A 17,399-nucleotide genomic window follows, 5' to 3' on the forward strand; every position below is an offset into this window, starting at 1 on the left:
TACCAATACAGTGATTAATACTAACATAATGTGCACAATGGGAGTCATGCCAGGTTTTTTTTCAACCAATAAAAGTAAGACTCCCCTCCCCAACATAGTAAGCCTGTTTCAGAGCTTCTTCCATCATATCTGTCTGTCTTGCAAAGACTCTCCTCCAGAATTTACAATCCGTCAATCCAGGATAACATTCTTAAGGAGATGTGAGAACTAGATTTTGGTAGCTAACCCTGAAACAATTACTCTATCGCATCAAAAATGAACTACCACGCAACTACCTGTGGAACGAGGCCAGGCACCCTTCCTCCTGTCACTTTCCCCTTGCCCCCAGCCCCTAATCCTAGCAAATGCCCTTCAGATGCTCAGCAAACATCCCATGAATGCCAGGACCGATCTACCCTATGTGCGACCAAGGATTTGTACAAGAGAACCTTGAATTCATCAGAATGGAGGCAGTGCAAGTCAGCACCCAAGATAGCTCCTCACACACAGTAGGGCTTCAAAGCCCTGGCGTGAGGCGGTCTCTCTCCGGAAATGACATAAACAGCCAGTGCCTGCAGTTGTGATTAGCAGCACAGCTAGTAAAGAAAACCTTCCTCTAAGGCCTAAGAGGCGCAGCGTGATCTTGCACAAAGAGCGTCTTTTCGGATTCTGTCATTTATAAAGTGGGAAATAATTACACTCTTCCTAATTTATCTCCAGAGTGATAACAATAAAGATGAATGTGGCATCACCAAAAACTCAGACACGCATGTGCTCTTTAGAGCACACATGTCTGATAGGAGCATTAAATTCTTTACACACTCACTGTGCCGAATTTCTAGAACAGCACGAAAAGAAGTGGGATCACCTACTGCTTTTGCTCCTCCTGCAGATGGAGCAGCTACCATGTAAGGCTGAAATACCATCCATGGTGACATCAACTGTCACACCAATCCTAAGTAGTTTCCCTTCCTCACCTAAGCTGTGACCTGGGGACAAATCAGATGCTATCAGGAGGTCTACAAGAGGCTGGTCACTGCCCTTTCTACTGTCATCGTACTCCTCAAACTGGTTGTGAAAACCTAGATCTATTTCAATGATACACTACAGGACACACAGCTCAGCTATTTAGTGGTGTATGCACATCCCACGCACAAGAGTCCCTTTATCTCCTGCGGGTGAGACACACCCTGTGTGCAAGGGGTCAACCTCTCCTTTTCCTGCAACAGGGCTAAGCAGCAAAGCTCAGCATGAGAGGGACAGCCAAGCCTGTGGTCACCTTGGGCCTGGTCCTGACTGATTTGAGAAGAGACCTGTGCGCCGCCAGTGCGGGGATGAAACAGGTCTCGGCTTCACCGCGGCCGCACTGTAATTCCTCCAACAAGCCAAACAAACATGTTCCCCTTTCTGCATGACTGGTTCCGGCTTAATGAGCTGTTTGGACCAGCGGGGTGCAGACACCTACTTCCACACAAGGGAGCGTGCCGCACATCACTGCATCTCAAAATGCAGGACATGGATCCCAGCATCAGGAACTCTCATGGTGCTCACTTCCAAGTGAGGATCCCACATCCCTCCCAGACCCACTGCATGGACACTCTGCGGTGAACAGCCTGGAGCTACCTACTCAGCCCCTATTCTTGTGCAAATGGCCCCACCTCCCTCCCCCTGAGAAATGAGCCACGGGAGGCTCTGCCAAAACAAATAAGCAAAAGGCCTGTTAGTGGTTGTGCCCACAGTACCTAGAGAGGGCAGAAGCACCACGGCTCACTGTTCATTGGTGAGTCACTGGAGAGTCACTATCACCCGATTCTCAGGGCAAGTCCTCAGCACTGCAGCACTGGATCCCACCACCGCATCAGATGGCCTTGTAGGTGGATCCGGGGGTCCCCATATCATGCCCCATCCTGAGACCTACTTAAATTCTCTCAATTCCGATGACTCCTGAGGGAAAGGGGAGGTGGTTCAGCTTTTTCTCTAGAGTGCTGGGCTTTTCCTATGGGACAGGGACTCAGCCCCTACTGCCAGGGGTGCCAAGGCCCTGTCTCATCAGCACTGGAGTCCCCCCCTTCAGGAGCTCTAGCCTTTTGGGGGAAGCTCCTAACACTTGTACAGACTCCTTTATTTAAAGAATTTTTTTTTTTCCTTTAAAATCTCAGTCCTTGCTAGTTTGGAATGTAAAACTAGAATTTGCTGACTGACAACTTGTAGGGCCTCTTCTTTCCCTGCTCACCATCAAGTGGGCTGGAGCCTGCAGGAGGCAGTAGCGAACTTCCCCACTTCCCTCCATACTGTACATGGCCACACCTGCCTGGCCACAGGAAAGGTTGTAGGGGAAAAGTGTTCTCAGGACAGAAGAGGTGCTTGGAAGGCTCAGGAGCAGCGGCGGGAGGCGGGGGGCACACAGGGGGCATGCACTTGGGCTCGGTCATCACGCAGGTACTGGGTAGTGCGATGAGAGGGGTGCGGTTGCCGTCAGGAGGGCACAGCCACCAGGGAAGCCGTGGGAGGGGGGCCAGCAAGCTTACGGTACTTGGAACAGCTCCCGTGAGGTCAGGCTCTGAGACGCTGCGGAGGTCCTCCGGGGCCGGAGGGACCAGCGGAGGTGGTGGTGAGAAGGATGGTGGTGGTGCGTGGCTAACGGGGGACAAGGAGCCACAAGCACTGGCTGGCGAGCCGCGGTGGGGCCGCCTCTGCAGATGCGGGGGAATGAAATCGTCTAGAGTCGGGAAGGTCAGAGGCGAGGCGGCAGAGGCGGTGGCTGGCGCCGTGGGCACGCAGCCCGGTGCACCCTCGGCCTCACCTTCGTGCCCTCTGTCGGTAGTAACCAGGTAAAGAGGGACAACTATTACCTCAGGCTGGGCCGGGCTGGACGAGGTGGCGTCCTGCGGGGGAAATAATGGGGTTGTTACACCAAGGGCTGCGGCAGGCGGCAGGGAATCCCACACGTAGTCAGGGGTGCACGGGTATGCAGTGATCTGCTCTGAGAAGGACTTAACTGCTGCTCCGTGGAACAGTGCGTGCTGGCCAGTTGGCTTCCTGCTACCCCTGACCCAGAGGGAGCCCTGTCCAAGGTTACTTTCCATCCATCTATTTTTGAATCCTTTTAACACCTTATCAAAGAGAGAGAAAGAGGAAACAACAGAACAGGCAGGCTGGTTCTGATTAAACCGCTCTGGGCAGAATGCAAGCTTGCAAGTAAACGCAGCTTTCTTTGGCATCTTCACACATACACACATACACACACTCCGTCATCTGGCCATCAAGGTTAGTCTGTGGGTCCTACAATCCAACACAGTTAGCATGTTTACAGAGAAGGGAGAGAGGGGTCTGTGCTGAGACATTTAGGAGAGGAAGTCAGAAGTAAAGCCACAACAACATTAACAAGGGAAGGGAGGGGAGGAGAAGGGAGGCAGGGGGAATGGAGAGTAGCCCAGAAAACAAACTTGAGCCACACAGACCCGTTTTGCAGGAGACACACAGACATCCCTACTTCCTTGCCTTGGCTGGACAGCACGGCTGCAGAAGGGAAGGCTCTCGGCTCCTCCGGTTTTCGGGATCAGAGGTACCTTGGGGGCCTAGCACCAGTGGGTGCACCGCATCCAGGAAGGAAGCCCGAGTCCCCAGGGAAGCAGGCACACCACCACCGGCATCTTTCCGGATGTCAAAGAGCAGTTTGGGCGGGTCAGGAGGAGGAGCAGGGGGTGCCTTTCCTGTGCCGGCCGTGCAGGAGTCCAGGCTGCGAGCTGGTGCCTGGGTGCTTGCAGCCTCAGGGGGAGTGCCTTGGGCTGGGTCACGTGCAGCACCAGAGGACATTTCCGATGCCGCCCAGCAAAGGTTATTGGATAAACAAGGGACATATAAGCTGCTGACCTTTTTTGGCCCAGCTGGCCCATGACGTGGGTTACAGCTCACAGGCTTGCTTTCAACTGTCCCAGTGGCTGCAGAGCGGTGCTGGGGTGCAGATGAAGCACAGGGCAACATGGAACCCAAAAGCAAGGGACCAGGGCACACTGTGACTTTGGGGGCAGCCGCCACAGGAACAGAGCTGGGCTGAGGCTGTGAGTGTTTCTGCTGCCTGTGGGTGCCGAACGAGACGTAAGGCCTCAGTGAGCTCACGCAGAGCGAATCCTTGCAGGGGCTGTCGGTGCAGGGGGCCTGCCATGCAAAGCACTCCCCAGCAGGCAGGGAAAGAACCCGGAGTGGCATTTTCAAGATGTGGCATCAAAACAGGAAAAATGGAAAGACGGGAAGAGGAGGGGACATGAAAAAAGGGTGGACTGTTAGAAACAGCACAGTCACATGATGGGAAACAAAACCTTCTTGGCAAGAGTCCCCAGGATGCCCTTCCTTCTCTTCCATGCCGTTGTCCTCACCTGATCATCAGCTGGAGGGCAAGCCCTGCTGCTCCTTGCTGCTGGGAGAGGCCAGGCCCAACCCACAACACACCTGGAAGGCAGCCCCTGCTGCTCCTTGCTGCCGGGAGAGGCCAGGCCCAGCCCACAACACACCTGGAAGGCAGCCCCTGCTGCTCCTTGCTGCCGGGGGAGGCAGGGCCCAGCCCACAACACACCACACACTCAGTTCTGACGCCAGTCCTTAGCTGTTGGCAGCGTCACCACTGTTTATTTGCCCTACTCTGGTAGGCCTAGGGAACCCCTTCCCTCCCAGACTTCTCTCACCCAGACTTAGGCTTGGAGCAGGCATCTGGCACTGCGATCAGGATGCCTCTGGGGACTCCTGCACCCCATTCTGGTGTGTCTGGGGTTGAACCCCAGCTCGGCTTCTAATTCCAGCCTTCTGCTGAGGCACACCTTGAGAGGCAGCAGGCAGGGGGTCAGGTAGCTGGGTGCCTGCCGCCCACATGGGAGACCACATCTGGATTCCTGGCATCTCCTTGGGCCAGGTTCAGCAGGGCATCTGGGAAATGAACAGGAAGATCTCTCTCTGTCTCACTGCCTTTCAATTACTATTATCAGTATAATTCAGCTTAAATTTACCAGAACTCTTTGGAGGGCCTTTCACCTTTACCTGAGAGAGGAGAATGAAAGACCCATCCTTCCTTGCATTCATGAAGATAGACAGCTTTTCCGAGTCACTGAGATCTGGCCCTGGGTCCCTCACTTGGAACAATAGACAGCTGCCTATGCAGAAAATGCTGAGGCCTGAACGATAGGTGCTATCCACCCAAAGGAGACAAGCTGATGCACTGGTTACTAAACACATTCAGTCTCCCAGCTTCAACGCACAAGCAAAGGGGATCAGGCAACAACACGTCACTGGCCCCGGTCCTGGCCATGCCTGGTTCCTCAAATTCCATCACATGCACTGAGAGTCAATCCAGGAGGTGAGTCATCAGCCGTGGAGCCATGGCTTAAGCTCAGAGCTCCAGCTGCAGGTCCAGAGCTAAGGAGCTTTGAGTTCACATCTCCTTCGTCCACCCTTGCCATGCCTTCTCCCTCTCAGGTCAAGGCGAGCAGAGCGTGAGGAACCAGGAGGATACTGCAGACGGAGCAATGCTCCCTTCTGTTCCTGAACTTCATTCCCAGGCCCAGAAGACAGCCACTCGTCCACACTGCACAGGAGACATCTAGTAAATGGGCTGGAGCCCCAAACTGTAATGCTCCAGGGGTGTGGTTCAAATTTGACCTTTTTTTTTTAAAGATTTACTTATTTTTTATTGGACAGGCAGATGTACAGAGGAGGAGAGACAGAGAGGAAGATCTTCCATCCGATGCTTCACTCCTCAAGTGGCTGAAACAGCTGGAGCTGAGCCAATCCGAAGCCAGGAGCCTGGAGCTTCTTCCAGGTCTCCCACGCGGGTGCTGGGTCCCAAGGCTTTGGGCTGTCCTCTATTGCTTTCCCAGGCAACAAGCAGGAAGCTGAATGGGAAGTGGGACTGCCAGGATTACAACTGGTACCTATACGGTATCCTGGTGCATTCAAGGCAAGGACTTTAACCACTATGCTATTGTGCTGGGCCCAAATTTGACTTTTTTTTTTTTAAAGATTTATTCATTTTATTACAGCCAGATATACACAGAGGAGGAGAGACAGAGAGGAAGATCTTCCATCCGATGATTCACTCCCCAAGTGAGCCGCAACGGGCCGATGCGCACCGATCCGAAGCCGGGAACCTGGAACCTCTTCCAGGTCTCCCACGCGGGTGCAGGGTCCCAATGTATTGGGCCATCCTCAACTGCTTTCCCAGGCCACAGGCAGGGAGCTGGATGGGAAGTGGAGCTGCCGGGATTAGAACCGGCGCCCATATGGGATCCCGGGGCTTTCAAGGCGAGGACTTTAGCCGCTAGGCCACGCCGCCGGGCCCCCCAAATTTGACTTTTTGAATCATAGTTTACATTTTGTAGTTTTTGGAGTATAGGTAGCAAAGAAAAGGAATGTTAGGAAAGATGAACAGGTGAGAAATTAAGCACACTTTCTGACCCTGGATTAGAATCTCATCCTAGAGGCAATGAGGAACCTTTGAATTCAGTTTTCAAATAACTTCAACAGGGAAACAGCTGTGTGGGTCTCCTAGGTACTTCAGTACCCGTCCCTTCCGCAGTGCATCCAGAGCCTTTTTCTGCAAATCAGTAAAGGTGAATTTATGTAGGGCCTATGACCATGGATTTCAGGCTGGGAAGCATTTACATATAGACTAAATGACACTCCTTAGAAATGCAATTGGCTTGGGGACAGCCAGGTAGGCTGACGATGGCTGCTAATGAGGTAAGGAAAGAGCAGTGTGGCTTGGGCTCAGATTTGCTCTGACTTTGGGCTCAAAGGTCCCACATGTGATTCTTTCTTATCCAAAGATGGAAATCGGTTTTGGTGAGTTTTTAACTTAATTTGGCCGTGGCCATATATAGTGCCAGGCTACACTATATCAGGCACGAGCCTTCCCAGGGCTCTGACCCTACAGAGGACATCTCCCCAGAGTGTTGGCACAGCACTCAGGGCCAGAACTCCTCCAGCCCGGGGCTTCCTTTAGGCCTAAAGAAGGAAGGGGTGGGCATAGCCACCTTACATGGAAGGAACTATGTCCTGTTTTACAGTAAACATTGCAGGAATCACAAGGGCAGGGTGTATTCCTGTTCAGCTGGCTACTAATAAAAATCTCACTTATTCTCTTACCAGGTGGGTCTGTGATACAAATGCAGCTTCCTGAAAATTCTTGGTAATGCTTCTGGTTTACACAGCTCCAGCACCTCCCAATCCCTTACTTCCCCTGGGGACTCTCACGATGATGGTGATGTCAGAGAGCGGGCGGCCTTGGCTCCCCACTACAGGGACAGGCTGGCTAGACAGGACTCCTATCTGGCCATGTGTTTCCCAGACATTAATTCCATCCCTAACAGGAGATACCAAGCCTCTGAAGGGTCTGGAAGCTTTCTTCAGCTGCACCAAGCCAGGCAGGTCCCAGACCACTCTGGCCTTGCCAAGCCAGTACCTACTCACAGCTCTGGCAGTGGCTGCACAGACAAGAAGCCATGTCTGTGCTCAGAAAGCAAATCCAAGATACAACACAATGTCTAACAGGTCTAGAAAGTTGGATGGCTAAATTTACACTCAATGTGCAGGATAGAAGGTATTTTAGCAGCTTACCAATCCTTTAAGAAAGCCCAGTAAACAGGAAACAGAGTGACAGATGAGAAAGCATGTTATTCATAGGAGCTAATGGGGGATGCTCACCTGCAAACTGCTCTGGAAGGGGCTGTGAGCTCATGATCTGAGCACCACCGAGATGCTCAATGGTGAATTACGCAAATGGATTTCAGAACAGACTTCTTTACTTCATCTGCTTTTAAAATGATCTCCTGAGATGAGGTGTTTAACAGAATTCAAAGGGTGTGTGTGTGTGTGTGTGTGTGTGTGTGTGTGTGTGCAAGTGCCGTGTCACTTAACGACAAGTAAAGCTGCAGCTTACGATGCTGGCATCCTATATCAGAAGTGGTTTAAATACCAGTTGCTCCACTTTCAATTCAGCTTCCTGCTATTGCGCCTTGGAAAGCAATGAACAGCCTAACTGCTTGGCCCCTGGACCCACATAGAAGGCCCAGATGGAGATCTTGGCTCTTGGCTTCAGGCTCGCTCAGCCCTATAGGGCCCATGTGGGCATTTGTGGAATGAACCAGCAGATGAAAGATCTCTCTCTCTCTCTCTCTCTCTCTCTCTCTCTCTCCTTTCTCTGTCACTCCTCCTTTCAGAGAAGTGCATAAATTATTTTTCAAAAGGAAGTCAAAGGAGTTATGCTATCTGTTGGATTAACAGCAGACAACAAAGTGCCTCGATATTTGGTCTGAGTTCATCAACACTGTTTTCTAGAATGGATAGAACTGACTGTATCTGTTCCTGAGATGGGTGAAGTGTGTCTACCACAGAGGAAGGCTTTAGAGATGGGAAAACAGACAAATGACCTCCCTGTGCCTTTGTCCAGTGGAGACCACAGCTGCTGGTTCTGACCAGTTGGCCTGGATACTCGTGGCTGTGCTCAGAGAGGGAAATCACATCAGGTTACCGGCAGGGCTTCCCTGCGCTTCATGGCACATAACAACCGCTCTCAGCCTGGGAAATGGGGTCTGCACAGGAAGAAGACATCCTGGCTGACTCAATTTCCTCTCGGGGGCCTGTGCAAACCAGAGAGGACCAGTGGCGTTTCCAGGCTCCTCCTGAGTTCTGGGAGTGCCTTCACACAAGGCAGGCACGGGGAGGTGCCCATCAAGGATCATGTTCTGAGCAGCCCAGCCTGAAGGCTGCTGCACTCCATGGGTGTAGCTCATCTGTATAGAAGCAATCATGGGTGACCTGCATTAAAACAGGATCTGTCCTTTCACCAGAACAGCAAAGTGGCAAGGGAGGGAGAGAAGGAAAGTGAGGCAAACCAGCTAGGCCAGTGACAGAAGAGAAATGATGCCTGCTCCAAGTTGTGTAGCTTCATGGGATTTCCTTCTGCAGCGTGGAGCTGGGCTGGCTAAGTTCTGTGGCACTCCCATGTCCACCCCATCTGCTTGCTCCTGGGCTGCTGGGTTTTGTGCGCAGGTGTCATCCCCTGGCCTTTGTTGGCAAGGATGTAGTCATTGCACACTGGCAACCCAGCGCCACAAAATGAACGAATCACACACAAGATGCACTTATCAATCTTGCATCCCACAGAGTTGCCAAAATTATACTTCTTTCCTACTTACTCAGGGCTACATGATTTTTCTCCTACAGACCATTTCCCATGCACCCATCAAACCAGAAAATACCAGGCTAGCTTGCAGCACCCCAGAACAGACCAGACTCAGCCTGTGTCTCTGCTGCCCATGATTTCAACTCTCCCCAGGATTCTCATCCTCATGGAGAGGCTCAAACGCTTGAAAACCATTTCACCATCCAGCTGGGCAAGCAGAAAGTCACAAGTCTAAGCTACAAGACATAGGACCAGGTCCCACCCTCGAGCTCCTCCCCTCTACCCTCTAACACCTGCCCCTGGGCACGTGCCTACCTGGGGCTTGTCAGAAGAAAGGTTGGGGTGCACGCTTCTGAAGCCCTTGGCAGCGAGTGAAGAAGGCTGGGCGTTCCCATTGGCATCAGCACTGGAAGACAGCCTGCACTCATCTGCAAGGTGGGAAAAGCGAAATAAAAACCTTTCACTCTACAGGAAGGATACGGGGCTAGAGGACTCTCTTAAACCAGGGGTCCCCCGCGGAAGGCAGGCCCAGCAAGAAGGCAAGAAGAACATACCTCCTGAGGGAGTCTCTGGCTCCAGGCCTACATGTGGTGCAGGAAGGAAGAAAAGGAGAAGAAAAGGGGGAAGGGGAGACAGGAACAGTCACACTGGCAGAGATCAAGCATGAAGTGCACAGAAGGACGGAGACCCAGCAACCCGCTGTCCGACACAAAATGCCTTCGGTCACACTGGCCCGATTACCATAGGAACCCACTTGAAACCATGATGTGCTCACAGGCACTGACCTTTGCAAACACAAGGCCCACATTCACAGTCATGAAGAAACAATTGTTCCTTGACATTCTTATTTTACAGACAAAACAGCACAGAACTCTCCGCTGTCCAGTCCCAACTCACTGACTCTCAGGCCCCTCCCTCAAGCCCACTGTGCCCTCACAATGGCTGCTGCTCATTAGCAGGCTGGGCTAATTCACAGACGGGGAGAGAGGCAGAAGCGGGCAGGCGCTTCGTCCAGCGGTAGTGGTGCTGGACTGGAGAGAGAACATGACCTCAACCCAGAGCTATCTGCTGCGATAAGGATTTGTCTCCTGCCGGCCTGCTTTTCTGCTTTCCACAGAGCCCCACAGACACTTCAAAATCTAATCACCCAGTGTTCAGTATCCTCCAAGGAGCCCTGGCCCCTTCCACCTTCCCAGCCATCACCCAGTACTTGCAGAGTCCCCAGCTCTAATCTGAATCACTCAGCACCATGAAGAAATAGAGCACAGCTGGGAATACAGCTAGATCTCAATTCAAACCTTGGCTCCACAGTGTCTGACAAACGGCAGGTCAAAAACCTCGATTTGCCCATCCAAGAAATGGGGATAATCAGGTAGCAGGATAAACGTGTCTGCTATCTGAATGCCATCATAAGAATAAAGCAGCGCATGTATGCGCAACGCTGAGATTCTGAGCAATCATTCAATCCCACTTTTGCCAAGGCACTCTGACCCCTTAAATCCACGCACGTACTAATTATCAACAGGTCCTGAGCGAGGGACTGCTCACCCTGCCTACCTCTGAGGCCTCAGCTGGGTTGATTCTATGCAGGTGACAGTGGCAGACAAATGTGGCATGGAAGATGAGGAAGTGACTATCTTGCCAGATTTCTAGGTGCCACTAGGGGCTACTGTGCTGCCTGGTTGGAGCCTTAATTCTCTCTCCTGTTGCCATGCTACAGCCATGACCTAGGTGCCTGGGCAAGGCAGACTGGATCTCCCATGAGTCACAGGATAAAGTGGAAATGTTTGGCGTCAAGTCTGTGCTTTAGAACACAGATCAAGAGCATGGGGGCAACTCCCCAGCGTCATGAGGCACACTGACTGCTCTCACCCACTTTACGAACATGTCATCCTTAGCAAACAACCCATTTTATCTTCTCCATCACAACTTGTTAAGCTGTTACCTTTACCTGTTGCCCCCAGAAAAGTGCTTCTTTTGGGGTCCCTTTCTTCCTATGTCATCTCACCATCCTGCCTGTTACCTGCTCTTTAGAAAGTGCAAGGTTGGCAGCAGCCGGAGACATCTGTGCCTGAGTGCAGCAGCTTGGACTTTTACATCTATAATCATCAATTATTAACTCCTGATTGAAGAGGCTGTCAAAATGCTACTTTCAATCAATGATACCTTAGAGCTTTGGCGGGGAGCAGGGTGCCCGGGAAAGTTGGCTGCCACATGGCCTTGGCATCTGCAGAGATGCCGAGAAGCGCTGGGGATTTTGTTTCATCTTTTCCTCCATTTGTTGCTTACACACCTTTCCCGGCCCACTGCCAGAGGCTCCAAGCATTTTCTTGCATCTCGTTCTGGGCCATGCCCGTTTGCTGCTCAGCTCTGCCTGGCCTCTCTGGGTGATGAGTCAGCCCTAGCATGTTTCAGTAGAGTATTTGAGAGCAGGATCATGGGCATTCAGGGTAGGCCTGAGGGTGTTCCAGATCATATTTGTTTTTGTCTTCATTCATGTTGTGCAGTTGAGAACTTTTTTTTTTTTTTAAAGATTTATTCATTTTATTACAGCCAGATATATACAGAGGAGAGACAGAGAGGAAGATCTTCCGTCCGATGATTCACTCCCCAAGTGAGCCGCAACGGGCCGATGCGCACCGATCCGAAGCCGGGAACCTGGAACCTCTTCCAGGTCTCCCACGCGGGTGCAGGGTCCCAATGCATTGGGCCGTCCTCAACTGCTTTCCCAGGCCACAAGCAGGGAGCTGGATGGGAAGTGGAGCTGCCGGGATTAGAACCGGCGTCCATATGGGATCCCGGGGCTTTCAAGGCAAGGACTTTAGCCGCTAGGCCACGCCGCCGGGCCCGCAGTTGAGAACTTAACCTTACCCCCAAGGGAGGTATGGTTTGGTGCTCAGCCTGAGAAGTGACAAGCTCTAGGGATGCCTAATAGCAGCATCATGTTTGCCTAGGGGCTTTCAGCCATACTCAGATGTGATTTGGGGTGGGGACTTTGAGCCGTCAGCAGCTCTACCTCCCAGTGGACTGCACACACAAGCTCAGTGTGTAGGCTTGAGGCCCAGGCCTCTGCAGCACAGCCCCAACAGAGAGAATGTGGCAACCGAGGCTCAAGCAAGCTTTCCAGCTGGCAACACGCTGAGCACCCGGCCAGACGTGGATGGCGAGAAGTAACGCGCCCTCACTCCATGGCGTGCGGACAATGGAAGCTCGGCACCTGGCATCTTCCCAGACTCCTCTCTACGCATTTCTCCTCCTGGCTTATTTTAATGGTTCCTTCTTTTCTCATAAACAATAGCCATGAGAATAAGAACTTTCAATGAATTATGGGAGTCCTTTTGACTTCTAGGAGCACCCGAACTTGGAGCTGGTATCCCAAGTTCAGGGTGTTCCCTTGTACGAGCGCTTCCATCCCCCCTCTCAGCCAGCCCTAATTCTCACTCAGGTAGGCATGAGGAAGGATTCTGATTTCCTGGGCATGACAGTGCCTTTATTGCTCCAATGTCCATTTTCCCATGATACCTTGTTGGTACTACAATTTCTGGGGAACAAAAACAAGAGTGAAGCCAAAGGACAAGAGCGGACTACAGATCCAAGAACCTTTATGGTCAAAGCTAACTTTGCAGTCAAGAACCAGGCAATAAGGACTGGGGCCAAATAGCACAGACTGAACGGAATGCCAAGGCTCACCTGGACCTCAGTGAGTCAGAACACAGGAAGCAATGTATCAAGCCCCAAGGTCTTCACCCAACACTAGACAGGAAGCCTGGCGTCGTACCCACCACCAGCTCACCCTCCCTGCGTCCCGACCATAAACTTGGGTGGAGTTGCTCTGAACCAGCAGGGCCAGTGCCCAGACCTGGCCTGGCCATGTGCTCAGGAACCGTGACGGGGGAGCCAGACTTCCGGAGTTGGAGCAGTACTGTGCTCACTGCTGTTCCCTTCAGACGGTTCTGATCCAGTGTCCACATTTAGCAATGAGGGGGCTGGACAGGGTGAGGGATCAGCTCACATCACAGACACAGAACCTAGCATGGCTAAGCGGGCTGGGACTCCAGAACTACAGCAGTGCTCCCAGGATGCCACAGCTGGAGTGAGAGGTGCAAATGGGGGGAAGTGATCTCTGACCTAAGGGTGTCAGTGAGCCAGGTAAGGGCAGATGTTGTCAATCCGAGTAAACAATGAGCAGCCTGGGACCCAAGGGGTTGGAAGTGGAGGTGCAATCAGGGAGCAAGGGAGAGGGGAGGTAGATGAAGCAGCTGGGGGAAAGACGCAGGCCCTGGGACTGAGGGAGGGAGGGAGCCACCATCTGACATTATTTTGGCTTCCAGTCCAGACTGGGCACAACTATCTGCAAACACTGCACAAGTCTATGTCCACGAGGCCAGTGAAGGCCTGGGAGTTCCCAGGCCTGACTAGAATTAGGCTGAGTCCTCACCCTAACGCCTTTCATATAAACTGAGAGAAAGATCTTCCATCTGCAGGTTTGCTCCGCAAGTGGCCACAATGGCTAGAACTGGGCCGATCTGATGCCAGGAGCCCGGAGCTTCTTCCAGGTCTCCTATTAGGGTGCTGGGTCCCAAGGCTTTGGGTTGTTCCCAGGCCACAAGCAGGGAGCTGGATGGGAAGCAGGGCAGCCAGGATATGAATTGGCACCTATATGGGATCCTGGCGCAGGCAAGGTGAGGACTTTAACCACTAGGCTACCACGCTAGGCCTGATCCTCAATCTTAAGTCCTCTAATTTCCCCTCTAGCTCACATGGTGAACCTCTCAATACTAGCCTTTATGCTGGGAGCTTTGTGGGAATTCAGGCCCTGATCAAAGCAACATCCAAGCTACACTTAGTCCAACAGATTGAATCTTTCCAAAGGAAATATCCTGGCTTTTATCAACTGACAAGTCAAAGGTCACAAGCACTTGGACCAGAGATCCAACCACTGGCTGACCATGCACTGCTCATCCCTGACTTTGAACTCTTAAGAGTCGCTGCCTTTATTTCCTCCAGGAGTCAGGGAAGTGAGTGTTAGCTCCTTGGTCCCTGCTCTGTGCCTTGCAATGAATACTTTTGTGTCAGTGGTAGGTTTGCTGTGCAATGAGTGAGCATAGCCCAGTTCTGGGGTTCATTAGCAATTCCTCCAACCAGTGTCGGGGGCGTTCTACAGCAATAGGACAGGACGATAATGTGGGGGCAGCAAGCTGTCTTCCAGGGTTTCCTAAGAAGGGAGTAAGCCACAGTGAGAAGAGGGCTGGGAGCCCTATCGTCACAGCCAACAGGGTGCCAGATCAGATCTCACTCCTGGATGCCCCCTCTCTACAATCCTATTCCAGCTTGTCTTGTATTCTTGATGGGAGCTGTTGAAATTGTTCCCTCTTCTCAAACCCAGCTTGCTCCTTTCTACCCAAAAAGCCCTAGTGAGTGATTCTGACTTTGTTCCCAGTCACTGGGATTCCACCACGCCAGTTTAATTTCCAACTTCCCAAGTTCATGAAACCAGAAGCACTTTGTGTGGGTTTCAAAGACACCATGACTTAATTCACAGTCAAAAGCCAATACAGGGCTCGGCAATGTGGCCTAGTGGCTAAGGTCCTCGCCTTGATCCCATATGGCCGCTGGTTCTAATTCCGGCAGCTCCACTTCCTCTCTGTCTCTCCTCCTCTCAGTATATCTGACTTTGTAATAAAAATAAAATAAATCTTTAAAAAAAAAAAAGGCCAATACAGTGGACCACCAGCCCATGCCAAACTCTTGCGTTGCTACAGATTGTGTTTTGCCCTCATCAATCACTCACAATTATTCTCTCTTCTACCTCTACATTTCTCACAATTCCCAGTGACTTTCTTGGCACCTGGAACGCAGGTATGCTGAATAAACACATGCTCATGTTAACTGGATGATCTTAACTTGCCAAGAATAATAAGACTGATTTATAGAAAGGTATGAATGATGGATACCTACTCCTTAATTCTTCAGAGTATTTGCATTTTGAATAATGGTGTGATGCTTGAAGAAGGACATTTTGCATCATATGAACACCTACCAAATAATTCTGATTAAAAAAGGAAAAGATTTGGGGTCTGGCACAATATCCTAGCAGCTAAAATCCTCGCCTTGCATGTGCCGGGATTCCATATGGGTGCCGGTTCGTATCCCACCTGTTCCAATTCCGATCCAGCTCCCTGCCTGTGGCCTAGGAAAGCAGTCGAGGATGGCCCAAGGCCTTGGGACCCTGCACCGTGTGGGAGATCCAGAAAAGGCTCCAGGCTCTTGGCTTTGGATCAGCTCAGCTCTGACCATTGCAGCCACTTGGGGAGTAAACCAGCAGATGGAAAATCTTTGTCTCTCCTTCTCTCTATAAATCTACCTTTCCAATATAAATAAATAAATCTTAGGAAAAAAAGATTCAGCTTCCTTAGAGTTCCACAAATCCACACACAGTACTACCACTGTGTTGTACCCCAGTTGCAGTGGTTGTTATGCCATACTGCAATCACTAGAGGGTGCTCAATGCTACCTCTCCACCACTTCCTTTGATCAATACCAGAGAAAGGCATCACTGGGTTCCAGGGGATGCAAAGTGTGGCCTTTCCCTTTGGATCTCTCCTTGGGAGTCCGTCATCCCAACTGTCCTCCAGCTTGGGAGCTGGAACTTCTCAGGCTTGAGAAGGTCAGCCTTGAAAGAAAGGAATTTTGTCTTCTCTTTTTGTCCCCAACTTTCCTGGAGGAGAAGGGTAGCAAACAGTGAGGGCTCAGGACTGGATGAACGAGAAGTTGCTCTGACAAGTCTAGTGCAGTGGGGCATTCAGGCCTTCCTGGAGGCCAGTGACAAGCAACGCCTCCACCACAGCAACGTTCCCAGGAGGGAGCTTGCCCTCCAGCCCTGGCCTCGTCCCCGGGCATGCACCTGCCTCAGTATTTGCTCCGGGCAGCTAGAACAGGAAGGTCAGTCACCGGGATGCCAGACCTGGACCACCTGCAGCCTGTAAGCTTCCTCCTCGACAACCCAGCACTCAGCTGTACCAACAGTTTGCCTGACTTACTCTTTCTTCTCTGGCCCTCAGTCCCAGTTTCCCCCTTCATGTCCTTCACCTCCTGCAGCAGGAGCCCTCAAACGTGGTCCCTGGGCCAGCATTACCGCTCACTCCCTGAGCATCCACACGAAGGTGGACTGCTTGTCACAGGCTCTCGTCACAGGGTTATCAGCCCAGCCAAAGCTGAAAGGAAGTGGTGACAGCTGCCTGTGAGTCTCAGGCTCTAACCACCACCCGTGACGAGAGTGACAAGATGCTGACGGACCCAGGAGGCAGCTGATGAATGCATGTCTCCTGGAGAAGCAGCGAGTGGACTCCCCTCCCTTCCCCTGACGGTCCAGGCTCAGGAGTAGGCGCACCTGGATGGCTTCCATGTCGCGGTGTTTCTTGAGGACTCGCGGGACTGCTGCTTGGGACTTCTCTGCCGGAGGACGAGGCCCGGAGAGTGACTGCTCCCTTCCCGGTGCAGATTTTTGTAGGATCCATTTCTGAAAAGACAAAAACCAAGACAAGGCTGAATCCAAAACACCCCCAAGGACTGAACAACTAAGTCGGTACTGGCCAGGCAATGAGATGAACCTGGTCACACCCACGCAGTCTTCGGATGCTGTGGCTAGGGTAAATTAATTGGCAGGCGGTAGAGGAGGACAAAGCCACGCTTACAGAGGTTGACCACGCATCATGGGGTTAGGGGGATTCGGAGGCAGTGGCGAGTTCTGGGGAGATGTAGGAGGCACAAAATGAGCTCCAAGCATCTCAGCAGGAAGGCAGGGTTCTTTCTTCTAGGACACAAAGTTTAGATTGGTAAGCAGACTTCTAGCCAATTAGTTAGGCATGGTTTAAGAAGGGGCTTCCTCCAGAAGATTCCTCAAGCTTCCAGATCATCCTTCTCATCGGAGAGCAATTCGGCCACACAGGGAGTTGAACAGATGCTCCCCTACAGGGAACAGTCTCCTTGTGCGTGTGGCAGGTCAGGTCCCCTGAGAGATGAGGACACAGATGGCAACAGCGCTGGGGGCCTGTGGGTGTGGGCCTCATCTTGCAAGTGCTTCAATGAAGAAAATTCACAGCAACAAAAACCACGAGAACAGTTCAACCTCACTGAACGGCCTCCCTCGTGTTGCAGTCCCAATCCTCCCAGCAGAACCTCAGCGTCAGGGGAGAATCAGAGAGTCTGGCAGACTCTTCCTCCTGAGGGCAACATGGCTGAGGTGCCC

The 17,399-nt window shown here is 51.9% G+C and overlaps 1 protein-coding gene across 50 annotated transcripts in view; it reads right to left on the reverse strand.

The window, feature by feature from the left end:
* Positions 1-17,399, reverse strand: part of SORBS1 (sorbin and SH3 domain containing 1) — a 221,645-nt gene that overhangs the window by 82,241 nt on the left and 122,005 nt on the right. For 29 of the 50 annotated variants that reach the window (XM_058671779.1, XM_058671776.1, XM_058671783.1 and 26 more), the window contains 3 exons: positions 16,542-16,670; positions 9,467-9,579; positions 2,508-2,864 (listed from right to left, as the gene is read on the reverse strand). In XM_058671779.1, coding sequence (XP_058527762.1) covers positions 2,508-2,864; positions 9,467-9,579; positions 16,542-16,670 — 599 coding nt within the window. The remainder of the gene's footprint in view (positions 1-2,507; positions 2,865-9,466; positions 9,580-16,541; positions 16,671-17,399) is intronic. The other 21 variants (XM_058671793.1, XM_058671790.1, XM_058671791.1 and 18 more) reach the window with 2 other exon arrangements.

This window comes from Ochotona princeps, chromosome 13, assembly GCF_030435755.1.
Source record: "Ochotona princeps isolate mOchPri1 chromosome 13, mOchPri1.hap1, whole genome shotgun sequence".
In the NCBI taxonomy this organism is placed as follows: domain Eukaryota; kingdom Metazoa; phylum Chordata; class Mammalia; order Lagomorpha; family Ochotonidae; genus Ochotona; species Ochotona princeps.